This window comes from Podarcis cretensis (genome assembly GCF_951804945.1).
Source record: "Podarcis cretensis genome assembly, chromosome: 4".
Taxonomy (NCBI): domain Eukaryota; kingdom Metazoa; phylum Chordata; class Lepidosauria; order Squamata; family Lacertidae; genus Podarcis; species Podarcis cretensis.
In genome coordinates, this window is record NC_137173.1 from 76,081,713 (window position 1) to 76,108,551 (window position 26,839).

A 26,839-nucleotide genomic window follows, 5' to 3' on the forward strand; every position below is an offset into this window, starting at 1 on the left:
CTGCACAGCGGTACCTTGGTTCTCAAACTTAATGCGTTCTGGAATTCCGTTCCAAAACCAAAGCATTCCAAAACCAAGGCACACTTTCCCATAGAATGGAATGCAAAATGGATTAATCCGTTCTATTGCATGTGAAGTCTATCCATTTCCAGCACTGTCACTCAGGTAAAGAGGCACTAGAGTTAAAGACATGTTTATGACCCATTTGCACCACTAAAGCAGCATATATATGCTAAACGTTATGGAATCATAGAATTGGAAGAGTTGGAAGGGACCACAAATGTCATCTAATCCAACCTGCTGCAGTGCAGGAATCTTTTGTCCAACGTGGGGCTCGAACCCACGACCTTGAGATTAAGCGCCTCATGATCTACTGACTGAGCATAAATGAGCTTCTTGCAACACTATTCATCTTGAGGATCAGTCTTTAGCCTACAGGTAATGCCCAAGCACTACAAAATATACGGTTACAATGCAGCACACACCACAGTTATAAGACCCTGTGGAGTTAATCCTTGAGGTAAAAAATAAAAATAATAATTACTTATTCATTTACAAGACAGCTTACAATTGCAAATCAAAACATACTTCATCAAGAGAAGTTAAAGGAACATTATAAAATCAGCGTATGAACAGTTTTACTCATACAGAGTTTTCACAGTATTAGTTACATATCCCTCCAGACCACTGAAATGTAGGAAATTCTGGTTTGTAGGGCTGTTGCCAGTTGGCACTCGATACATCTTCAAATGCACAAACAGAGCACCACTGTTGCAGTTAGTTGGGCAGATAGATATGGGGCACACCAGGTTTGCAAATGCTTGGAAAGTCAAATGGATTTTCCACCTCATCTATGAGCTCTTATTAGAGTCTCAGTTACGAAGTGTAATGACATCAGTACAAAACTGCCTCCTTATAAAACTGGTCTTGTGACAGTCAGACAGCACCATGATTAATCTCAAACAGGGTTGGCTAACCTGTAGCCATCCCAATGTTGTTGTGCTACAAATTCTACCATTCCTGACCACTGGCACGCAGGGAACAAAATTTAAGTTTGGAAAAATGGGAAATAAAGATTCCCCAAGATAGAGACTGAATTTGGAATCTTGTTAAATAGACCAATGTTCTGAAAGGCAAGACATGTGAACTGTTTTCAGAAAGGCTTTGCAGAGAAAAGCTTAAATAAATACATTTACTGTCCATGCTAAGGAACATCTAAAAAAGGGTTACTGCCAGTGAGAGTTACCATGGTTGGTAAGATAATGTCATGATACTGGAGTTGGATTTCTCATCTTCAGAGATTGAGGGTGGGCACTCTGAAGCAGAAGGGAAAGGACAAGCAAAGGCAGCCCCGTAAGTGCTCTCAGATGAACCTCCTGGGCCAGTTCTGCTGCCCCCTGCCCAACCTGAAGATGTGGCACTGCTTTCCTTTAACTCAGTGGACACCTTGAAAGAAGACTTTGAAAGACCTGAGGCTCCTCCACTCCTCCATCACAGCAGATTACTGAAGACAACTAGGCAATTTAAGGCGAGGAGCATCTTGCAGCCCAGGTTAGGCTTAACCTGATGCTACTGTTTCTACTGGGATGCAGGTGGCGTTGTGGTCTAAACCACTGAGCTGCTTGGGCTTGCCGATCAGAAGGTCGGCGGTTCGAATCCCTGCAATGACATGAGCTCCCGTTGCTCTGTTCCAGCTCCTGCCAACCTAGCAGTTCGAAAGCACACCAGTGCAAGTAGATAAATAGTACAACTGCAGTGGGAAGGTAAATTGTGTTTCCGTGCGCTCTGGTTTCTGTCACAGGGTTCCATTGCACCAGAAGCAGTTTAGTGATGCTAGCCACATGACCTGGAAAGCTGTCTGTGGAGAAATGCCAGCTCCCTTGGCCTGAAAGCGGGATGAGCACCACAACCCCATAGTCGCCTTTGACTGGACTTAACTGTCCAGGGGTCCTTTACCTTTTACTGCCTCTACTATTGCTATATAGGGGCTCTGTTTCAGCTTATTCCTTGCTGGGGCAACATTAATCCACGTTAATCCCTGGCTACCCAAGTGTCTCCCTCCTATATGCCTGTTCTCCATCTGTCCTCTCCCATTTGTCCAACTCCACCTTGTAAAGTATGATGCAAATTAATGGAGCTATATAAACAAGAAACCTGCTAGTTAGTCTCAAGGTTATAAAAATAATAATAAACAGAAAAACTGGAGTACTGGCATACCTATATCAGACACCGGCTGCTCCATTTTTCTCACAAGTGAAATCAGTGCTTTTTTTTCCTAGAGAAAAAGGTGCCAGGATACACCTCCCTCAGAAGACCCACCCCAGAGCCCAACTGCGCCTGCTCAGGGGGCTTGCTCAGCTGAGGCACAGCTTTACCAACATGTCAGCTGTTAGCTGGGAGGCTGAAGAGCCGCAGCAAAGCCCTGCTGCACATCCAACTCACGAGGAGACCCTCTCCTGAGCCTGTAGAGGATGTCCCCTTTCGGCTCCGGGGGGAGTCTCCTTGTGAGCTGAAGGCGCATTGGGGCTTTGCTGAGGCTGGTCAGGTCTCTCCCCACCAGAACAGGTAAATAAGAAATTTATGTACCTCCCTTTGTGAAAAGCCCATAGGGCAGTTTACAACACAGAAACATAACAAACAACACAGTGTACATACTAATGCATGTATTAATGATAACAGTATAAAACACAAGCTACTGAGCTTTGCAGACTGCTGATGGAACTATAGGAGATTTATCCTTTTCTGGCACCCTGTAAAAAAATGTATGGTTACTTTACAGTTCGTTTTGTTGCTGTAAAAGTGATTTTGCAGTAATTTTTTAAAAAAGATCTTGCAGTTTAAATATATTCAGGGCAGAGGTGTGAAACTTCTGACCTGGGGTCCTAATCAGGCCTGGCAAGTCTGAAATCGGCCTGAGACCATTTTGGGCAAACACAGTGATCCAGTTCCCCACCCCTGCTTTAGGCACACAAAAATCTCAAGAAAGAGTATTCTTACCAGGCACTTCGGGTGGGCTTGGTTTCGTCTCCAAATCTTTGCCTTCATTTTTCAACTCAGGATATTTGGTTACCTTTTCCTGCTTTTCTATGTTTGTGCTAGTGCCAGCGATAAAGTAGTGTTGCAAAATAGGTTTCCTTGGCAATGGAGGTTTCGTGCTACCCTGTTCAGAGGCCTTTGATTTAGCTTTGAGGCTTTCAGTTAAAAAGCTGGTGGCATTTACATCACTTGTTTTTTTAGCCTCTGCTTTTTCACTTTTTAGGGGTGTCAAAGGTAGTCCCTCTTTTTCCACATTAAACTCTGCACTGTATCTTTTAGCCTCCTTTGATTCCTGCAAAGAGCTGTTTCTATATTTCAGTGATAAAGATGTGGATCTAAGCTTGACTTGGAAGGGATTTTTTTCTTCACAACTTGACACGGCAGTACTTGGTTGCTGTGGAAGAGCAGTGGAAAAGTTACTCAGCACTGGTTTTGAAGCCATTACCTGGGGCGGTGGACTAGCTTCCACTCTGTCTGATGATCTCCCAGCGGTTTCTGATTCCAACTCTGATGAGGAGGCCCACTTGCTAGTGCAGCCTTTTCTCTCTTGGCAGGAGTTAACCTCTGTATCCTCTTTTACCTTCTCGTTTCTTGAAGAGTTTTTCATTTTAGCCTGCAAGATCTGCATGGCTGGTAGATTTTCATACACTAAAGTGTCCTTCATGTTCAAGCTGCTGGTCCTTGACCTTCCCCAAGCTGACGAGACAGAGAATTTTCTTGCAGTGCTTTGATCACTGGATTCTTTCCCTCCTAAAATCAACATAGCAGGTATTGCTGGGTGACTGTTTTCTTTATCGGATACAGGTAGCACCTGAATTGGTTTTACTTTTTCTAGGTTCAAAGGAGGAGGTTGGTCTGTTTGTGGTCCAGGGACCGTGCAAGAAGTTTGGGAAATACTATTGCTCTCAGAATATGGTAAATCTGTGACGTGGGGTGAATTTTTTGATATAAGACTGATGGTGCTAGGCAGTGAAGGAGATGCATTTATAGTTCCCTTGTTAGAAATGTCTTCCAAAAGTGCCTTGGCATCTTTGAATGTATTTTTTTCTCTTCCAGCTAGCGTTGGGATCACATCATCTTTGGTTGAGACATTCGTATCAGACAGCATGCCATATTTAGATTGCATACCATAAGTCTGTTTATTTTCCTGATTTAAAATATTAAGTGATGTGCTATTTAATAAACTGCAAGAGGAAATCTTTAGTGTTTCAGAGTGCTCTCTCTCCCTTTGTGATTCTTGGTTTGCAATAAGATTTAGGGCAGCTGTATCTTCTTTCTTCTGAAGAAACAATGACAATACGGTGTGTGATATTTCTTGTGTATTTTGGCAGCCCTCTGGCTTATTTTCACAGAGAAGCATATGTGATTCAGAAGTGGTGTGCAGAGTGCGGGTTTTTTCATTTTGGTGACTCAAATTATGCTGAAGATCTTTTGACATTTCAAGTTGCTGGGAGTACACTGAATTTGCTAAATTTGCGCTCTCTGTTGGCGTCTTATGGTTGGAACTATCACCTTCACAGGTTAGTTCAGCTAGCATCTCATTCCTTTCATTTTTGTCTTCTTCAGGTGTGCAGCTCAAGTCATTCTGAAATCCTGACAGGTTCCTCTACAAGTGAGAAATGGAAGATTTTTATCATATGTTCAGCATATCACAACTTTATTTTATTTACCTGCTGTCAAGATGGCAGAATCATTAATGTTCCCCCAAGTGCACCCCCAAAAAGAGGACAACTCCCTGCAGTGTTTTGAAGTGTACTATACATCAATTTTCTTTTCTTACTATACATTAAAAATCATTATGCGATAGGAGGAGCTATAAATACTCTAACAACTAAATACATGGGGCAAACAAAAGTAAACATGTATACATGAACTTAAGTTTCATCACTTCATAGTTCTTAATAATGATTTTCCTTTTCCTCAAATGGTTTTGTTTTGTGCTGCCATTAAATAAGAAGAAAACATTAAATAAGAAGAAAACATCAATGAAACTGCAATTTCAGCTGGCTTTTATTATAAGCTGTGACAATCTCTTTTACACTTGATCTTTATTTTCTCTTTCAAAATAGGAAAAAAGCTTCCTGAAAGATCTAAGATATTTATTTTTATGTGAGATGTTTTTGATATAAATCTTCACAGAATGATGTTGACAAAATACACAGATTACGCATCTTCCTGTAGTTCTAGTATTTATCCATCTGTTTAACCACAGCCAACTGTGCTAACTGACAGTTTGGATGTGGATGGTTTAAAAGCAAGACTTTGCATTCTAGAAGTACAATAGCTTTTTGGCCACTGGCTGTTACTATTTTTCTCAAACCAAACTGGCCATGAAAAGCAATCACCAAGAACTCTTAAGGGAAAATGGGGGTGGGAATACAGACATACAAAATAACACTTAAAAAGGAGGGCAGATGGATGCATTTCAGTGCAAATGGCAGAAGACTCCCAAGCAAACTAAAATATCTGATATTAAAAGACCTAACAACTATTCTGAAAGCCTAATGGAGCAAAGAGAAACACACTTTTTTCTACAATTTACCTTTACTCCATGGGGGGGGGGAGAGAATTACAGAGGAGGTGGCCTTGCATTGTACCATACTTCCAAGTTGATAGGTATAAGGCTGAGCTGTAAAAGGAACACATTTAACCACAGAGTCCTACCTGCTGGGGTACATCATGGTGTCTGGCCACTACCTCCTAGAAACTGGACCAATGCTGGCAAGGGGAGGGGCCATGAAATGAGCTCCTCCCACACGCAATCCTGAAACTTCTAATCATGACCCAAGTAGGATCAGAAGAATCTGCACTGCAGTGGCTCCCGTGCCAGAAATTATAGTGACAGAAAAGGACCCAAAAATACTGGTGGACATCTTGACATATGAAGAGATATCAGAGATGTCACAGTAGAAAATAATGGGGGAGGGATTAAACTATTTTCAATTTGTTATGTCTAGCCCTATTCAGGAGCTCCTCTTCATGTCATTTACACCTGTGTGAGGGTAACAGCAGGGCCAGGAGTGTGTTTGTAGCAGGAAGCCTGCTCTATATATGTAGGGCTCTTGCCCTTCGGTGTAGAACCTTGGTTACATCGAAATTGTGGTGTAAGTGGCTTCACACATTCACTACATTCTTGAAGTACCTGCTGCCAAGGCAGGAAATGTGTGTGTTCCACCTTTAGAATGAATGCCAGCATTCACTCTTTTTAAAAAAGTGACCCAATAGGTGTGATTTCCAGCTACAATAAATAATTCTGGACTCACGAAGAGTCGATAAGAGGAAAGGCAACTTTTAAAAGTGGGTCCCTTTGATTATTCTCTCCACTTCCTTTGTTATTGTTGCTAAAACTGGTTCTACTATCCTGTTGTCCCTTGTTCTCTGGGGAATTAAATATGCACACATGCAGTTCTCACCAAGCACAACTGATAAGGAAGCATAGCAATGGGGACAAAGAACATATGTTTTTAAATGGTTTTTAAATGTATCTCTTTTTTTGGTTTATTACCGAAGTAGGTCGTCTTGTTCTACTGGATCTTTGGTTCCGTGGTTTCACTAAAAGCTTGTGCTTAGCAGCTGAATTATCCAAGCAAGAAGAAAACTCGGCTGGAGTATCGAAATCAGCAGGAGGAGAGAGATTGCAGTCAGATGTCTGCAGAGGTATAATTTTAGCACTTGGCTGCCTGGGGAATAGCTGGCTTTCCACAAGAGGTGATCTCAAAGGGCTTGGTGTGACCTAAAGGAGAAGCCCAAAATGACAGAAGAGAGGGAGGGGAAGAGTCAGATTTTATTTTTTAAAAAGAGCACAATTTAAACATAAAATAAAACTTGAAAGTTTCTAAGGAATTTTTAAATACACATTTAATCAGTGTTGGAATCACTCTCTAGCATACCGTAGCATATAGGAAAATGATGTAAACAGCAATGAATACATAAGGCTGCCAACACTGCTGGGACCATAACGCAGTGTACAGACTTAATAGAGGCAGTATCAATACTACCGTCATTTCATTTCAGTCAACAACAAAAATGAAGAGCACTTATACTGAGACTCCAGCTTCTGCTCCAAGTTCCATCCCCAGTGCTTCTGAATTGCTGCCTATTGAATTAATATCCTGCCTTTCTTCCATGGAAGCACACATAGGGCTCCCACAGAGTCTTCCATCTTGGGACTAAAGAGACCCAGACTTGCTTAGCTTCAGCAAAGTCGTCATCAAGTACCTTCAGACCATGCAATCCTATATGCTAAAAAGCCAAGTTGCGGCTTGAGTGGCACCATCCACAAACAAGGAGGAGATTTATCAAGTGCAAAATCACTTCAGGGGAGGAATCCCAAGGAGAACAAGACCTGATTGTGCTCAGTGGGCACAAAATGCAAAATGATTTTCAGGTGAAGACGGCGAAAAAAAGAAAGAAACTGGAGTTGGGACGGAATTGGAGCATTCCACACTTGTTATTATTCCGTATTTGGTTCCACTTGTCCTACACTAAAGTCTATTATACAGAAAAAAACGCCTCTATAAAGCTAGGGCTCTGTACACAACATCCCCTTAAAGCACAGTCCTCTGCCCCCGAGAATCCTGGGAACTGTAATTTGTAAAGGGTGCTGGGAATTGTAGCTCTATGAGATGTAAACGAAAGTTCCTAGGATTCTTTGAAGATGAGAAATGTTTTAAACTGCACGATGTAGTTATGCGACCCCCCAAGCTTAAGGTTTAATGTTTTACTATGTTTTTATATATGCTGGAAGCCGCCCAGAGTGGCTGGGGCAAGCCAGTCAGATGGGAGGGGAACAAATAATAATAATAATAATCATAATAATCATAATAATAATAATAATAACAACAACAACTAATGTCTCCTTTTAGGAAAAGCAGCATCAGAGACGAGAGGCACAGTATTCCTCCCTCCCTTATGAACTCATTTCAAATTATTTTCTGTTTGCAAAAGATAAAATACAGAATGGCCTTTCTTTACTCATGCGCATCTCTAGCTTGGTAAACTTTATTCTCTCCTTTCTCCTTGCAGCATAACAGAGGGATACAATGTCAGTTGCATGTCAGTTTTAATCTTTTTTCCACCCAGGACTTTCAGGTCTCTTCCAGCAGTACAGAAGAGTCTAGAACTGGAATCGTTTGAGCACACTTTCAGCTTACAACTCAGCACCTATAAGCTGTCAAACATTTCCGTCTTTTACATTTTGTATTCCCTTTGGAACCCTTAGAAACATCTCAAGGTTGTCTTATTGTGCATAATCATGCCCAGACGAAGAGAGATGCGTGTTCTATTATATATAAACACATTTCATACACATACAACATGCTCTGCAAGAGATTCTAAAGCACTGAGGTACTGTGAAAATTAGGGAGAAGGAAGCAGTCAAGACGAGCCATCAGGCCTCAAAAGCAGGAGGAACTAATGCATTTCTGGGCCACTTTCCAATCAGCACCTACTTATCATTTCAACCGCTCTAGCCTTATCTTCTGCCGGTGGGTTGACTCATATAAGCATATGCAACACTCTGTATTTCATATCATGGCAAATTCTCACTGATTATTGGGTAAACAACCCCTACTGAAAATAGCTACATTGGAGGTGTTACAGAAACTTGGTCTGCAGAGTGATGTACGTTCGATATGCACTTCACTTGCATGGGTGAAAATATCCACAGTTATGGCTCTGTGAAGCTCATTCTCTTTTGCAATGCCCCTATTTGGAAACTATCACAAGTGGCTTGTTTACTGTCAAAGCAGGTTTGAAGTTCAGATTCGCAAATGTAGCATCCTGGACCAATGCTCTTCAGGATGAATATGGAGCAGTGAGGGAGAATACTACTAAGTGTTATCCTCGGAAGCCACTTTAAAATACAGTATTTTTGCTCTATAAGACTCACTTTTTCCCTCCTTAAAAGTAAGAGGAAATGTATGTGCGTCTTATGGAGCGAATGCAGGCTGCACAGCGATCACAGAAGCCAGAACAGCAAGAGGGATTGCTGCTTTCACTGCGCAGCGATGGTCCCTCTTGCTGTTCTGGCTTCTGAGATTCAGAATACAGTGGTGCCATGCAAGACGAAATTAATTCGTTCCGCGAGTTTTTTCGTCTTGCGATTTTTTTGTCTTGCGAAGCACGGACTTTGGAAAAGCTTCAAAAATCACCAAAGTCTTCAAAAACCTCAAAAAAGGCTACCACACCGCGTGCTATGAGTTGCTCCTCGAAGTGAATGCACAGTTTTAAGAAAAAGGAAAAAAACTTGCAAGACAAAGGAAACAAACTTGCAAGACGTTTCCGTCTTGCGAAGCAAGCCCATAGGGAAATCCGTCTTGCGAAGCAACTCAAAAAACGAAAAACTCTTTTGTTTTGCGAGTTTTTCGTCTTTCGGGGCATTTGTCTTGCGAGGTACCACTGTATTTTTTTTCTTGTTTTCCTCCTCCAAAAACTAGGTGCGTCTTGTGGTCTGGTGCGTCTTATAGAGCGAAAAATACGGTAACTTAATTTCTAAACGACCTTTTCTTGATGTGTTTTAATTTCCTTTTTTCCTTGTCTCCAGGGGAAAAAACCCATCTCTCACTACTTTGCACTCTCCCCTCCAGCTCTCATGTTCCTTGATGTCTCTGGCTCTTCCTCAGCTCAGTGAGTAAATGGAACTCTTCAAGGGACGGCTAAAATGCTCTTCAATCTGCTGGCTATGTGTGTTGCTGATTGAAGGGCACCTATCAACTCCTACTCAAAGATCGCAGGTTTGTGGGTGGGAACATTGACTCCAATTATCCCTGCTCATGTTGGGCTGGATAAGGGACTGATGAAAATTCAAGTCTCCCAGGCACAAAAACCAACAGTTATAATCAGCAATGGATCAGTTTGGATCCCTAACTAGGGTTACAACCACACCATACATTTAGAACACATGGCTTTTCCCAAAGAATTATAGGAACTGTAGTTCACCCCTCACAGAACTACCATTCCCAGCGCCCTTGACAAAGTACAGTTCCCAGGATTATTTGGGGGAAGAAGCCATGTGTTTAGTTGTGTGTTAAATGTGCTTGAAATGCGTGGATGTGATCTAAGAGCAGCACCTGAACAGTTAAGAAAGGAATAAGGGGACTCTTGTTCTGCACAACCAAACACCTGACCTTGTGCACACTGCTTAACTGCTGTTTAGATCTGTTCAAATGTAAAATTTGAAGACAAGTCAGCAGGAGGGTGTCCGAGAGCCTAAGACTCCCCTGCATTGACTTGCTTTTGTACTGAAAAGTAGTATCTGATCAACTTCCTGCCCAATTCCATCTCTTCCTGGAGGCTGAATTCAATGGTGCTTGAAAACCAGAAGTATGAAAATCAATGAAATGTAAATTATCTTTCCAGTATCTATAATGCAGTTGCTGAAACTGCTATGCATAAGGTAAATGAATATCCTTCATTAATACCTCTTAGAAAAGAATGATTCAACCCACTACTCCATGTGCCTGCCGGTATTTTCAATGGCACCCACGAAAGGTATCTAAAGAATCCACAATGTGTGACTGAACACAACTCCTTAAACATGCTCTCATTTCACCAGATGCCAGGATTTGACAACCACCCTCTTTTCCATTCTGAACTGAGGAGACAAGCAAATAGCTTTTATCAGTGAGTGAGTCCAGAAGTGGCTAATGTATGTATATTTTCCACTCACTGATGGGGGAGAATGTTCACATCATTCTGCAGAACCACCTGTTTTTCTGTTCTTACAGGTGTGGTAGCCATTTTGTATTATGCCACGCCATCAAGGCAGCCATTTTGTGGCGGGCGCCCTGGAAACTTTCTGAACATTTCAGTGTGCCCACTAGCCCTTAAAGGATAGCAACCTTGCTACAGAGATTCAGGAATCCCAACAGTTGCTTTGGATACACAAAAACACACATGCACAATTAAACGCCAATCATTATTGTTACCTGTTGTTCTTCTTCTTCACTGCCTGTTCCAGCTAAACTCAAAGAGCTAAGATGCTTGTGCGAGTCAGAGAACTGTGGGGTGGAATGAGGAAAAGATTCAGTGATAGATGACAAAAGGAGATGAGACACTGAGAGACACACACAGGTTACATGCTTTACAAACCACAAAACGGACTAGAGAAAATATAAGTTGCAAGAAGAGAATCTATGAAGTTCTAAGAATTAGTAGGAATCCTGAAAAATATAAAGATGGTGGGAGGTGTTTTGTGTTTTCATTTTTATGGAAAGGTGATGGCATTAGTATGTTTCTACGAGGGTGGGGAGGGGAAGAGACAAAGGCTGAGATCAGTCAAAATCTTTCTTTCTTGATAATTTTTGCAATTCCTCTGCCACTGTTACAGTAAAAAAAAAAAAAAGACCAAAACGTTTCTAGAAGAATATGTTGCAATAAAGAAAGATATCCCTAAAATACTCATTATGTTGTTTAAACCTTCTGGTCCTTCCATTCAGGTCTACGCATGCACTTTTTTTTCCACTTCAAAATAACTTGCCCTTGACAATACCAGGTGCTGTGTAATGTTTCCAAACACTTCGTTATCTATCTTTGTTATCTTGGTTATCTATCTTTGTTACAAATGCTTCTTCTATCAGGATGACGGTGGTGTGCAGGTTATTGCAAGGTAATTTCAACCAGAAAGGCAAAATGAAACAAATGACCGCGTTCAAAATAATATTCTGAAAATTGCATGCTTGACTTATCCTACCTTTGCTGTACTGGAATTTAACATTTCCTGCAGTAAAGACGTTTCTGGTGGACTTCTAGGTAATCCATCATCTTCTGAACTCATCCCAGTATCATCCACTCTTTTTGAAGATGTTCCAAATGGCGACGAGGCCCTTAATTTCCAATTCTGTTGGAGTTTCAACTACAAGGACAAATTTCAAGCATGTTTCAATGTATTTTCTCCATTACTGAATGGCTGGATCATGCAATACTTATTTTTGTCCACATGAACAGGCATCTGCTTGTATGGAAGAAATGAGCCAGCCAGAAGTTCTCATAATCACAGTGCCCTTCTTTCCCCTAGACATAGCAAATCACTAACATAGGAGGATTTTTAATTTTTTTAAAAGAGCAAAAAGTCATAAACTCTTGTGACTGTTTTTTTATTATTACTTTTAGCTTGATGTTTTATTTGTTTGTTCGAATAAAAGCGGCAAAAGGTAGTTGTGAATAAGAAATATTCAAAAATCTACAGTAGGGAAATACCTTTATAATTAGGTTTGTCTGATAATGGTATTACAGTAATGCAGATTTTTGAATGAAGGTTAAGTTGTTCTACTCCCATTTTATGATGTGAACTCTGTGCAGGATATTATTACGGGGAAATATGGGGCAGGGGAGAGAGAAAAGAGGATGCCCCCAACCACTCCCAAAGGAATGTTGTCCTTGAGGGGAAAAAGGTTTCCCATCCTTGATTTATATTGAGAATATTTAATTTAAATGTACAGTATGTTACTATCATATGGAAGCAAATCCAGAGTTACAACTGCTGGCGGGAGGCAGGGGGGGAGGCAGAGAGAGAGAGAGAGAGAGAGAGAGAGAGAGAGAAGAGAGTCAACATTATTGTATACATTTCACATTACCTGCAAAGCCCTAATCCGATCGGAAACATTTTCCTGAGAAAATACTCGGATTGGTCTAGTTGGTTCTTGTGCAGTCTCAGGAATGAAAATGCTCTCATGCGACAAGGCTCTGCTTCCCATAATACCTTCGTGCATCCTTGGAGAATACAGAACAGAAACGAAAAATGCATGTGTGTCAATGTTTGGCCTTCATAAAATAGCTTTTAAAAAATGAAGCATATTCCATATGTTAAATGGAGTAGCAGTGTTAAGGGGGCAGCCAAAGGAAAACTGCCCAGCTGCCAGTATATCCCACAATCAGATAAGGACAGCCAATTCCTTTCGAAAATCAGCTGGAAAGGGATGCAAATGCAGTGGGACAAACCCAAGAGGTGTGACCTAGGACCTTGAGCAGCAAAGGTACTGGAGAATAACTCTGCATTAATTCCACTGCAATGCCTGTAAAACAACATAACAGAGACTTGAAATCCAGTCTATCTTGCGGCACTGCAAGGGATTCTGGGTGCAAATCTCCAATTATGGCCTGCAACTGTTTCAGGAAGCAATGTCCCTACTAGAGTTCATTGTATATGTACCATATCATCAAGCTTTCTTGTGCTTGAGACACAGGACACACATTACCATCCTTCCTTAGTAGTTAGGTACACAGGAAACCACCTTCTACCAAGTCAGGCCACTGGTCCATCTAGATCAGTATTGTCAACACTGACTGGAAGCAGCTCTCTATAGCGTTCCAGGCAGATGTCTCTCCCAGCACCACCTGGGACCTCTTGCACTCAAAGCAGGTGCTCTCTAGCAACGAGCTATGACTCTTCTCCGCCATCACTTCCTTCCTACAGCCAAGCCCATTCAGAAGTTTTGTAGCATCTGAGATTATGCTGCTGATTTTCATTCCTCATAGCCTTTGCTTTGCAAGTGATCATTTTTTACGTGACATAAATGTCTTCCCACTTAGCAATCACATCTGTTGAAGGGAAATTGGGGGTGGGATTCAGCTAATGACTCCTATCTGCGGAAGCCCTACACAAGGACTTCCACTTGTACATTGGGGTTTCTCCCCACTCCTCCCCCCGCATGTTCCTGAAATAGGCATGCGGGGTGTTAGGAGAACAGCATGCCAGGGGAGGAGAGTGAGGATCAGTCCCTCCAGCAAGCTGAAATGCTTGCACGGAATGATCAGAAAAGTGTAGCACAAATGTAACTTTCTTTGGAAGTCTTATGCAAGGACACTCAGAACACTTGCTCTTTAATGAGTATGGCGCTGAATACCAAGACAGACTGTATATTCAGAGAAAATGGAATTTTATTTCTTTCAACAATTTTTATACCGCTCAGAGGCAGTAAGCTTCCGAGTACCAGTATGACTCTGGAACTTGAAAAAGACACTTCTTTGTTATACGTAAGCTATGGGGAAGATGGGACGCGGGTGGCGCTGTGGGTTAAACTACAGAGCCCAGGGCTTGCTGATCAGACGGTCGGCAGTTCGATTCCCCACGACAGGGTGAGCTCCCATTGCTCGGTCCCTGCTCCTGCCAACCTAGCAGTTCAAAAGCACATCAAAGTGCAAGTAGATAAATAGGTACTGCTCTGGCGGGAAGGTAAACGGTGTTTCCGTGCACAGCTCTGGTTTGCCAGAAGCGGCTTAGTCATGCTGGCCACATGACCTGGAAGCCATACGCTGGCTCCCTCGGCCAATAAAGCGAGATGAGTGCCGCAACCCCAGAGTCAGTCAGGACTGGACCTAATGGTCAGGGGTCCCTTTACCTTTACCTATGTTCCACACAGGTAAAAGATAAAAGAACTGGGCAGCAATTTGGCTATGCAATGCTGCCCAGGATAACGCCCAAGACAACTAAGCACTTATCTCTATGCTTTTGCTGAGGATATAAACAATTTTGTGTTAAGGATCCTCAAAATTAAGAACTAGATTAAATGCTCCTACATTAAATGAAGATGCTATTGAAATGGATGGACAGAAAACATAAATGGGTATGGGAACAGTCACTTTTCTCTCAGTGACGGCTAAAAATATGTTCAGTGAAACAATAGGTGGGAAAGGAAGATCTGCTATATAAGGAAGGGAAAAAAAATCCTGTGCAAGTTCAGTGTATTTGAGATCATTGGAGAGCAGCTTAATCCAAGAAAGAATGCCTTCTCCGAAATGCAAAGAATTTGGACAGAAAATTCTCCAGGACATGCAGAACCACCCTGGAATGTTTTGCTTGGCTTGACAAAACTCCTTTGGCCTCACCTGAGATGAAACTTCCACGCTGGCTTTGAATTTCACTTTTCACAAAATGCCACGATGTCCTAGGAATGATGGGGCTCTCTAAGACGTTTTGCTAGTCTCAGCTTCCCTGAAAATTCCTCTACCCAAGGGCAGAACTTCAAAGTAACTTTAATAACTCTAATTACAGCTTCTTTGTAGTACTTGGAGGTTTTAAAAACTGGAGATGCAGTATTGATTTTTGTGAATGATTACAATTATGGCCTTTTTTATACATTTAACAAGAAAGCATTTTCAATACTGCTGCTTTGGGATGTCACAGGTTTCCTACAAGCCAACAGTAAACAAAGCCATTCAGAGTACCAAGGGCTTTTTGATGTTGTGGTTTGGCAACCCCTAGTGGGAACCTTGTGTAACGCAATCTTCATTAGCACCGGAAAGGACTGCAGGTATTTATTTACAGTGCACAATTCCTAAACGGCAGTGCTAGGGGCTCAACATGCATGGGAATCATACCCTCCAACCTTAATACTATGATTCCTAATTTCATATGCAAGTGCTCTGGCAGCTCAGTGGAGCAAGCAAAAGATTTCGCTCATCTGCACTCTTGTTCTCTTTATTATTATAGGTCATGATTTGGGCCTTCGATCTTACTTGAAAACAGACATTTCTGTAGCCCACCATAGGCAAATAAGGAAAGCCCTGCTGGGTCAAGACCAATGCCTATCTAGCCCGGCCTTCTGTTCCCAAACTGCCCAACCAGATGCCTATAGAGAACTCACAAGCAGGATACAGTCATAAAAAGCACTCTTCCTGTTCATAGTTCCACAGCAACTAGTATTCGGAGGCATTCAACCTTTGATGCAAACATAATCCAGTCACTGTGACCAGAAGCCAACAATAATCAATTCCTCTTTTAAAACCACCCAGGTTGGTGGCCATTGTGGAAGTTCACCTATGGCCAGCGCAAAGCAGTACCTCTTTTTGTCTGTCCTGAATCTGTCACCTGAACCTACGTCCCAACCTCCTAGTATTATTATTAAAGAGGTTATCCCTACTTACTTTTTCCAAATAATGCATCATCTTACATACCTCATATCACGTCCCCAACTTTAGCATGCCCTTTCTTAAGCTAAGCCCTGCCCTCAAACACTATAACCTCTCAAAGCAGCCCAGGGCACCAAACACCAAAGTGGTAACGCAATACAATTGTTAAAAATAATATTTTCAATATGTTCTAAGAACCATTCAACACATTTTAAGACTACAGGTTACATATGCTTCAGGTTACAGACTCCGCTAACCCAAAAATATTACCTCGGGTTAAGTACTTTGCTTCAGGATGAGAACAGAAATCGTGCTCCAGCAGCACGGCAGCAGCAGGAGGCCCCATTAGCTAAAGTGGTGCTTCAGGTTAAGAACGAATTAAGTACTTAACCTGAGGTACCACAGTACTAGACAACACAGTCCCGAGATTCCTTCCCTGGTTAGTCAGAGAGTAGTTTATAACCTTCTCCTGATAGTTCCCTCTTCCTTCCTCTTGTACACTGGAGCTCTGAGGTTTAGATCTTATGGAGGAGATAAACCTGTGTCTGGGTGGCTCTACTTGGCATCTCACATAGAGGACCATGTCACCGAATGCATAATAAAAAATTCTTTCACAGAGAAAACTAAATGCCAAGGAGAAAAGTTCCAGCCTAACATTTTTACAGGTAGAAAACGAAAGCTTTCTTTGGCTAGGGGGAAAGACAGAGACTGATTTAAATAATATAGCTATTTGTAAAGATTTTGATACAATCTCTAAGTAATGGCATCAAAAATATACGTCATTTTTTCTTTCCAATGGCACTGTAAGATATGTTAGACTGAGATACAGTAATTTGTCCATAGCCATTAAGAGAGCTCTCCAGTTCACCTATGTCACTGTGACACTCTTATTTTACAGTAAGCCATAAATCATCAAGTATGAGCCAATTATACCCACTTCACTCTCCCCCACTCACCTGGGGGGGTGTTTAGAAATAAAATATTATTCATAAGCCAAAAGCAAACATTGGCTTAGCATCCTGGTTTACCTGAAGCAGGGAGGAGCTAAGCATGCAATAAGCAGAAAAGACTTCCTGTGGCATGCGATTGCAGCCTTCCCCCCTTCTGAAATTTATTTGCAGCATCCCCAATATTCTCAAAGGAAGTATGCAACAGAGGGTCTCTTGCAGGGGTTAATCTATGAAAAGTTACCTGGGTTTTCCAAAAGGAAATTCGTTGTTTTGTGAACAAGCTAAAGACAAGTTTATAGAGACTTACTCAAGCTCATCTTCAGAATCGTAATCTATATGCATAGACTGTGAAGCTGTGATGTCACTTGCAGACTGGCATTGTTTCAGACTACCACTTCCTGAAGGTGATAATGTCTCTTTCCGTTTTCTTTTCCCGAAGAACTTTTTGATAGATTTAAACTTAGACTTCTTCTTTCCTGGGAGGGAATAAATATTAAGGGAGTCGTAATTATTTTTAGACAGTGCTGTTATTATTTATTCATCCACACATGTCATCAAGAAGGCAATCTCCTCCCGTCCCCCCACCGCCTCAGCTTCAGTTGTCTTTTTCCACCAATGTTTTATTGAATGTACAGATATTTGTATCCACACTGATCCCACCGTAATACTATTACTGTACTGGTTTAAACGAATTGTGAGTATATAAGGTACATTAAAAGGGAGGGGGGGGAAGACTTGCAAGAAAGACTACTCTCTAGTCGCTGCCAATATCCTATTAACATTTAATGTAATAAGACTGTGAAGTATAAACTCAGTGTTAAATGGTAGATGCAGGGAACAGAATTAAATTACAGTCCGGAAACTCAATGTCTCTCTTCACTAATCACTGAAGAGCAGGGCGGCCTTGTTACCAAATGACGTGAGTAATTTAAAAACACAGAAATAGCTTGCTGAGGTGGAAAACCCGCATGCTGATATTCTGAATGGTAATTATGTTACCAAGTGGCACTTTCCATGTTAAAACAAGCATCAAGCAATAATACTGAAGTGTAATGCTAAGCTAAATGCCGCAGAAAGGAAGCTTAATCAAGAAAATGTTTTCAGGCCATCCACCTTCGGATACAAATGGGTCTTTCGCCATATGAAGCAAATTCTAAAAGCTTTTGCAGGAGCTCCCAAAGAGGGCTATTTTACTATTTCCATTTAGGACCCCTGCCAGACCTAATTTCACATGCAGGCCAGAGGTTCCTCACTCCTGATTTAGAATGCTTGTTTTATTAATATGCAAATATACAGATTTGACCAATGAATTGATTAATCATGCAAACTTTCAACAAATATTCGCTGATTAAACTAGAAGACAGTTCTAGAGAACAAAAGCCAAAGAGAAAAACTTAAATCATTTCTGTAATAAAAAAGGTTCTCTCAAACGTAACATGAAAATAGGCCTTTTACCTGAACCTTCCTCGCCAGATCCTTCAGCCTCTGGGAATTTGATATCCATGACCTTTGTGGAACTGGTAAAGCAGTCACTAAATGAAAAAAGAAAATATATATATTCTCATCAGAATATTATCTAGACTTGTTTGATATTGGATCTAAGGTGGGGTGCGAAAGTTTTGGTCCTCCAGTTGTTGTTGAGTTGAAGATTCCATCATTCCTATCCTGACCGTCAGGGAAACAATTACAAACGATCATACTGTGAAGATGATAATTAGTTTGGGTGGCACTGACAGCATCACACCTTGAAGATTTTAACCTAGAAGATAGACCCACATAGGCAGCTTCACCTTCTCAAGATTTAATTATTAATCCTTTGATACTGTTGACCATGAAATCAACGGTGATTGAGCACAAGATCTTGTAGCAGTTTGCAGAACCATGCTTGAATGGTTCTGGTTGTCCCTGACAAGCATACTACACTGGGTAATGACGGACATCTGTTTGTGCCATGCCTAGCTCTGACCAGGTGTCAGATGCTAAGTCCTTGGTGTATGAACTAGATGCTCTGTTGATCAATGACCTTGAGGACTAAGCAGGTTCTCATGGAACCAAGGCTTAGGGTGGGAGCCCTCCTGAAGACCCCTTCAAGCCATCAGATGATATAGTGCAGCCACCCTTCAGTTCTTGAGAACATAGGTGTCAAAAGGCCTGGGTCCAGGCTGAAGAACAATAACATAGCATGCATCTACATTTTGCAGCTTATGAGTAAGGTGTCCACTCATGAGTAAGCACTCCCTGGAATTCCTCTGCTACCTGCAGGTGGAATTTGGGTGTTGTCTAGGAAGCTCCACTTAAGCCAGCCTTTCAGTTGCCGGAGGCAACACAGGTCTCTGCTCCTCCTCCTTGCTGTGTTGTACTTTGCTTGTGCTACTGAATTTGGACCATCACCTGACTTAGCCTCTGGGTCATGTTTTGGTCAGAGATTGATTCCATGTGTCTGACCTTGGCTTGTTGAGACTCTACTGCATCTTAAACCCTGTTCTCTTGGGTAAATGTTTTGCCAGAATGCTTTTTATCTTCTAGGACTGAGACCCTGGTCCCTGAGGACACCACCTGGAGCATGACAGCTTATCACCGTCCTGGGACCTTCAGGTTGGCTTCACCTCACAGTCCATCCTGTTTGCCTTCCTACCCAACAGGATTTCAGAACAAACAAGGTCTTGCAATCACTGTGTATATTTGATGGTAAAATGTTAGAAGCAAGCAAGCAAACAAACAAATGGAGATGAATTTTGACAAGATTAAAATAAACGCCCTCCAAGGCTACAACTTTAATCATGAGCAGGGTTCAGCTTCCTGCTGCTCTACAAGTAAGCAGTATCACTTTAGAAAGCTCCTTTCAGACCATGAGCTCATCTAATTCAGTATTTTCCACTCTAACTCACAGTGGCTCTTCAGGGTTTTAGACAGGGTACATTCCCAGTCTTACCTGGATGTGTCTATTCCAGGTAAGGGATTAAATCTGGGACCTTCTGCCTGCAGATAACTCTACTGCTGTTTCTATGGTTTATTCTCCTTGATTGCAAGTCTGCAGCGATGTTCATGGAACCTAATAGTGCAAACTGGTGTAGAAGCAGGAAGCTGAGATGCAATGGTCAGTGACACTTTCCACGAGCTCCACCTGGTGAAAAGGCTTCTTCTCTTTACATATGAGATGATGGTATTTTCTATTTTTCTTCACCATGAGGTTAAACTACTGCAATTTGCCCCACTTAAGTCACCCTTAAACACCGCAAGACCTGCTCACTTAGGGTAACTTTTAGAAAGCATGATTAAATAGACTGTTGATACTTTAATATAGTAAAAAAATATTCTCTGTGTGAAAGGTTCTCATACTATTCCCCCTTCAAGTTTTAATGGATTTTGCTTTGATAATCTTAAAAGGGTATGTTTAAAACAAGACTTTGGAAGAATACTTATTTTGGTTCTGCTTCAACCCATTTTTAAAAAGGTACATTTCATATTTAGCTTTCTGATTCAGCCAATGGTCAATATGTTCCCCAGGCTAGAGCACAAACAGGCTTGATATAAATAAATACAGTGAAAGGTCAGCATTTGCTAAGTTATGAAAACAAATTAGATCCTATGCATTTAGGTATGTCCACCCCTCCTTGATGAGTAAAGATCACAAACAGAATACTCCCTTCTGTATTACTTCTGCAGAAATGAATTGTTTGCTTAGATTTATTCTCTGTTATAAAAGACTCAAGGTGAGTAACAGCAATTGTGCAATTGACCTGGCTTTCAAGGCCTGCAACAAAGAACAGTGCAGAGTTAATACTAACTCCTCATTCTCTTAACCAGGGTTAAGTTTATCAAGAGTGGGCTCTGGAACTGCAAGTTCACCTTCCCCCAGCCCTTTCCCCCTTGTGCATTAATTGCCACTCCTCCCTTCTCCCGTAGCCCTAAATTCCAATGAAGGTTTACATCTCTATCACTATTAACCAAGGCAATTGGTAGTTAGGTTTCCTCATAGCCTTGGTTTGCAAACCCACTTCAAATTCTTATTTGAAAGATGGGTTAAGATGGAAACCCTAGTTAGCATTAACCATTGGGTTGGTCCTCAAAATTAATTCTTACAAATGCTCAAGAAGATGTGCATTACCATATCAGAAGTATCTCCTAAACATACCCTGGAAAGATCCCACCAACCTTTCTGAGGGGCAAGCAGAGCGCACCAATTAGTCTTCCACCTTTGTTTCTGTTTCCATAGTCAAAAAAGGATCCCAGAGCAACTTACGAAGTTGGGTTTTTTTAACAGTCCCTGCCCACAGGCTTACAATCTATGGGTGTGTACACACTGCATGATCATGTGCATTCAAGTGCGGGATGCAGGCACATTTTCGGGTTGCTGTGCACACAATGCCACTCCCATCGCTGTCACACGCTATTTGTCAGTCGAAAGGGCATTCTGCTGGAAAGGTTATAATCTGTTGTGTGCCAAGAATGTGCTTCTCAAGCACATGTGTACACAGATAACAACACACAGTGAGGCCACTGCCACCTACTGGGGCAGACCAACTCATGTTGTAGGTGTGTTCCACTCCCCCTAACCAGGCTTAACTTGTCTATGAATGAAATAGGCAAAAGAGGAAACGGTGCGGTAACTTAGCTGCTTCTGTATACCAAAATGTAGATCCTCTGTTTACAGTATGTTGACACACAAGTTTACAACCACACTCTCTTGAAAGACTCTGGAAACACCAACTGAGGGGAGGCGAATAGAGAGCACAGCTGCGTACTAGTTCGAAAGCATGCCCACTTGTGTGTGCAGACTGTGGGATGTATCATCACTGAAGCAGTCAAATACAACATTTCCTGTTGCCCAGAGTGGACACACAGGGGAATGCTGCTCCAGACAGGGGGGGCTTCCTATCGTACCTGCTCTGGAGCCTCCTCCCCGTGTGTGACCAGGTAGATGGGTGTGACCCTAGCAGACCCTATAAAAGAGCTAGCCATGCATCCATCTTCCTCTTTGGTCCTCTTTTGCCATCTCCCGTTCTCCTGGCTCAACATTCCCACACAGACAACACAGACAGCAGCTGCTGCTTTAGATGATGTCATTGCGTGAAGGTGTGTACAACTGCTCTTGGCTATATACAGAAGTGCACTGTGAAGAAACGAGCCCTGTGCATTTCAAAGGCTACATGTGCACACCTTAAATCAATTTGGCTCTGCAAGAGAGCTTCGCTTCCTAGAGGGGCACAGTCAAACATGACTCAGCAGTTCCTGCATATCAGAAACCTATGCCTGTCTTACTAGCAGCTCCACAGGGGCTTATAAAGGACACTGTTATAAATAACAGAAACAAAGGAGAACCAAAGATACAGAATGGACGTCTTATGATTTGGCAAACATCCTTTAGAACGAATAATTGCAATGAGAGTCAGAATAATGTTCCACCTAGCTCAACATCTTGACAGTGACTAAATTGATTTAATTTGCACAGGCAGGGAAGGTTTTACTAAGGAGCAGGGGAGGAGTAGAGGTAAGATCCAATCTTACCAATCCAGCTCACTTGCCCAAGTTGTTCTTTAAAGCTCAGATTGCTGACAAATTCCATCCCGTTTGGCCACAGCAATGCTATGGTATCTGGTTTCCTCCAACCATCTCTTGGTCCCCTCTACCCCACACTTTCATAATGCAATCCTACACAATGTTTACTCTAAAATAAGTCCCCTACCTTCTACAAAACCTCCCCTAAGTAGGGATTTCCCACAAAGAATGGGTTGGACACAGAGTTGCATGGAGCAGAACTCCACAAACTGGACACTTGTGTTTTCACCTATTCTTCCCTTGCAGACCTTAGAAATTGACTCCAGAGATAGAGGAGAACTCTGGAAAACTGTAGGAGGTGGCATCGGAGGCTGTCATAGATGCCATCTCATGCCAAAGATTGTGGGTGCCCACAATGTAAGGACCAAGAGGAGGAGGAAGAGGAGGAGCCGGCAGAGGTAGACATGGCAGCTCCTCCTCCCTCACATGAAGAAATGGGGACAGTGCGGAATAGATTTTGTCCATTGACTTGGGGCGGTGGCCCCCACAAATATATTATTGTGGGTGCCGAAGCAACCACGGCCCCCCGGAGTTGGCACCAGTGAAGGCTGTAGAAGGAAGGGAAAATCAGTGTAAATTATCCTCCCCACCGCCTACTGCCAATTGCAGGAATCTTCACTACATCCAAACTGCTTCCGAGAAATGAACAAACCTTTCTGTTTGTTGCATAGCAGCTGGTCTAGATCTAAGTCATTGTATTTAGAGAGCACTTACGTCAATATTTCAAATTATTTTCTTTTCCCATGTTTGCATACACTACAAAGTTACAGGCTACAGCTACACCAGAAGGCACTGAAGTCTCCCTTGCATGGCAAGGTAGGTATTACATATCATGACCTTGAACATTTTTTCATTTTAAGAGAGATTTTAAAGGTGTTAATGGTTACATTAATTAGATCTTAAAATAAGATAATCAAGGAAGAAAGAGCAGAGAACACACTCTTACTCTGAGATTTCTGCCTCACAAACACTGAACAACTACTTCCACAATTTTACAGGAAACGTAGCAAATTACTATGTTCTACTTGCAGGATATTTGGGGCTTGGTGGAAAGACATGCGTTAGCGTAGCATGGAATATCAGAATATCTGAAGCGTTGCAGTTCATCAATATTCTGCCATGAATCCATTTCTCACCTCACCTCAGCATCTTGATTGCCACAACTTTGCTTGCCCCCTCTGCAGAAAGTTTGACCCCACAGTCACATGGAATGCTCTGGCAGAAGGAAGAAATGTATGCAGCTCTAGTACTGAACGTCCTCCTTAGTCATCCCTAGGTTGCAACATGAAAGGAGTAAGAAATCAAGTGTGCAACAGCACAGAGCAACAGTCTGAAATGGAACTTAGAGAGAGAGCACACTGTCCCCACCGTGTGTGGTTTTTTTCTAATGCCTAACAAGTGTCTGTGCCCCAATACTATAGACACACAGACACTCACGATCTAGGTAGTGGAAACACAGGTAGTAAGATCCGAGCCCACTGAAATCTCCCCAGGCAGCACAGTCCACTAACTTTAACAATAACCACTATGTGGTAAACACATTCCCTCATCTCACCACCTCCCCAAGGATCTAATGCAAAGCAGAACAACCCAGAGCTTATTAACCTGTAACTCTATGTGAAAAGATGCATCAAACGTTTCTGTGTTGCATCACTTCTTCCACCTGCTTCATTCCCTCTCAGAAACAACTCTTGACTGCTTTAGCCCCTGAATACAGCTTGTAGACCATATTCTAGGGGACACACACACACACACACACACACAAACCCTAAACCTTTTCCCATCTTTCAACAGAAACCAAAACCACTTATATTCAAGGTAAACAAGTGATAGCAATTTTGAAAATTAAACTAGCCTTGTGGCACCTTAAAGACCAACAAATTTATTTCCGCATACGCCTCTACAGACTAGAGTCCACTTCATCAGATGCATGAGGTGTTATGAAATGAGGCCAGAGAAAAATGAAATGTATAAAGTACAGAGACTGTGATAATAACATTATCAGTGACTGTTTTAAACTAACATATTCACTCTAATTCAGTCTATACAGTAAGTCTACAACTTATGCACATTTAACTTGTGTGCATTCAGATGTACGTGCTTGGCAAAATAATTGAAAACAAAAAAGGGGGGCAGAAAGGGGATGGGCATCCAGGAAAAAAGATTTTGGCAATCCCATCCACCATTGAACCCAATGTATTTTGACTATATGTGACTTTGGCTTTAGGCGCAATCCCTGGAATGTAACCCCCATGTAAGTTGCAGGCTTATTGTATACATATTTTTTAAACTCAGGAATTGAACATGAAAAAAGAATGTATTTTAGAGACAAAAAGCTCTCTGATATTTTTAAATCTAGCTCAATTATTGTTGGTATAAATATTTCAGTTTAGAAGGAGTTCTATGTAATTATCCTAAAAACCAACAGGTGTTCCTTTTATGAATGCTTTTTAAAAGGGCACCATACCCCATTTTTCGTGGAAGTATTTCCCGCATTGCACCTGTATGTTATGTTTGAAGCCGTTTCCTTTCCCTATTCACCCTATATTTAAAGAGAACAAAGAGTAGTGCAATTCAGAGAAAACTTAAGACACACCTAAGTCCCATTGAAACTACCAGGACTTAAACGCATATGGATATGAATGGGATTTAGGCATACCTTGTAAGATTTACAGGACTACACCCAATAGCATTTTCTCATATTCATGAAAGTTAGCTAACCATACCAGTGTAGGAAACAAGCAGCAAGGGGAAAAATAAACAATCCAACAGTACAGTGAAATTCTAAATATACAGGCAGCCGAAGGAGAGATCAGCAGGAAGCAGAATGGCAGGTAACAACAAAGGATGCATTTTAAAGTTCAGTCCTCTTGTGAAAAGAGTTAGGTGCATTTATGGTGCCCTTTGTAACAAACCTTTTTTTATTTCCAAGAGTACAGGTTGTACCGTTGTGAGAAAGGTGTGCTGAGTGGAAAAACTGCTGTTGCTATTCATGCAAGATCAGTCTAGCATCCCAGTTATCCTCCTATAAGCAAAATGGGGGCAGCCAGAAAGTCTCATCAACCTTTTCCAGCAAGTTCAAAGGCTCCTTTCTCCTCTTCCGAAATTCAAAACTACCAGGTTTTTCTTTCTTTCTCTTGACACACAAGATGCTCTCAATCTCTCAGATAGAATACGGGTCTCAGCCTCCACCCTGGCAGGCAGGTGTGACCTGCATTCTGAACTGGTCTTCCCTGTTGATGAATTAGTATCAGTCGTTAGCAGTCAAGCCAAATCTAAAGGCAGTTTTTAAAATGGCAGTACTGCATGGTCCTACACAGTATTTTTTAAACTCTTTTTTGTTATCGGCATGCATTACTACCCACTTTTAACTTCTTCGATGGTCCATCATTATGCATTTTTTAAGTTCTTTGAACATTATGTGGCCATTTCCACTTCTGAAGAATATACACATATATAACCAGGGATTTTTTTCCAGCAGGAGCTCAGTTCTGACATTTCTTAGGTGGACACCATTACCGTTAAAAGAGAACAAGGGAGGTGTTTATGGTGAGCATATATCACTGCATATAGCAGGAGTTGACACAATAGTCATCTTATGTGTGCAGCAGACTGCCAGAGGCGTAAGTAGAGCATCAGACCTAAAACGGATCACATTGCCAGAGACTCTCACGCACTATTTAAACACAATGTTCCCTGTTTTACTGAAGTACTGTACAAATGTTTGACAGCATATATGATTTTTTTTCTGAATTAAAAATTGGAAGTATGCTTCATTCTTACACAGCTGGGTATGTAATTTCAGAGGGTGTAGGAGTCAGAATTACCCACCTTGAGTGAAACCAATCTGCAGTTTCCAGATGAGTCACTGATCAGGGGGTACATGGTGATTCGTGGGAGAAAGCTGTAAAGCTCAGTGATGGGATGCCTGCTTGCATACAGAAGGTTCCAGGTACCCCCAGGTTAGGGCTGAGAAAGAAACCAATCTGAAACCCTAGAGACTTACTGCCTGTCAATGCAGTAAACTGAACTAGATCAACCAATGGTATAATACAGCTTCTTAGATTCCTGGAAAGCAGCAAACCCACAACAGCGGCTCATGCAGAAACCCTGGACGTGGTCTCCGCTGAACAGAGGCCATCCTGCTGCATCTCTGGTCAGAGTGATTGATCAAACCAGTGGCACTTGACATAGAGGTCAATTGGAATGATGCAGTGCCAATCTGAAGATCATACAGAGATGCAACACAATTTCATCCTGTGGCGGTAATTTGGAATCACAGGAGCCTTTGACGTAATCGGATAATGTTAACAGCACACTTGGGGAAGTCCACAAACCAACAATAAGTGAGGGGGGATCTAAATCCTGAGATTGCACAGAAGACAGGATGCATAGCTACATAATGGTCTTAAGCTAGTTGAACAGTCATTCCTTCTCCTCAAGGC

General features: G+C 41.8%; 1 protein-coding gene across 1 annotated transcript in view; it reads right to left on the minus strand.

Moving 5' to 3' along the window:
* Positions 1-26,839, minus strand: part of CRACDL (CRACD like) — a 62,876-nt gene that overhangs the window by 12,512 nt on the left and 23,525 nt on the right. The window contains exons 2-8 of the mRNA XM_079973147.1: positions 18,291-18,367; positions 17,143-17,311; positions 12,612-12,747; positions 11,729-11,890; positions 10,965-11,036; positions 6,542-6,769; positions 2,998-4,642 (exon numbers count right to left, since the gene is read on the minus strand). Of these exons, the coding sequence (XP_079829273.1) occupies positions 2,998-4,642; positions 6,542-6,769; positions 10,965-11,036; positions 11,729-11,890; positions 12,612-12,747; positions 17,143-17,311; positions 18,291-18,339 (2,461 nt within the window). The 5' untranslated portion in view covers positions 18,340-18,367. The remainder of the gene's footprint in view (positions 1-2,997; positions 4,643-6,541; positions 6,770-10,964; positions 11,037-11,728; positions 11,891-12,611; positions 12,748-17,142; positions 17,312-18,290; positions 18,368-26,839) is intronic.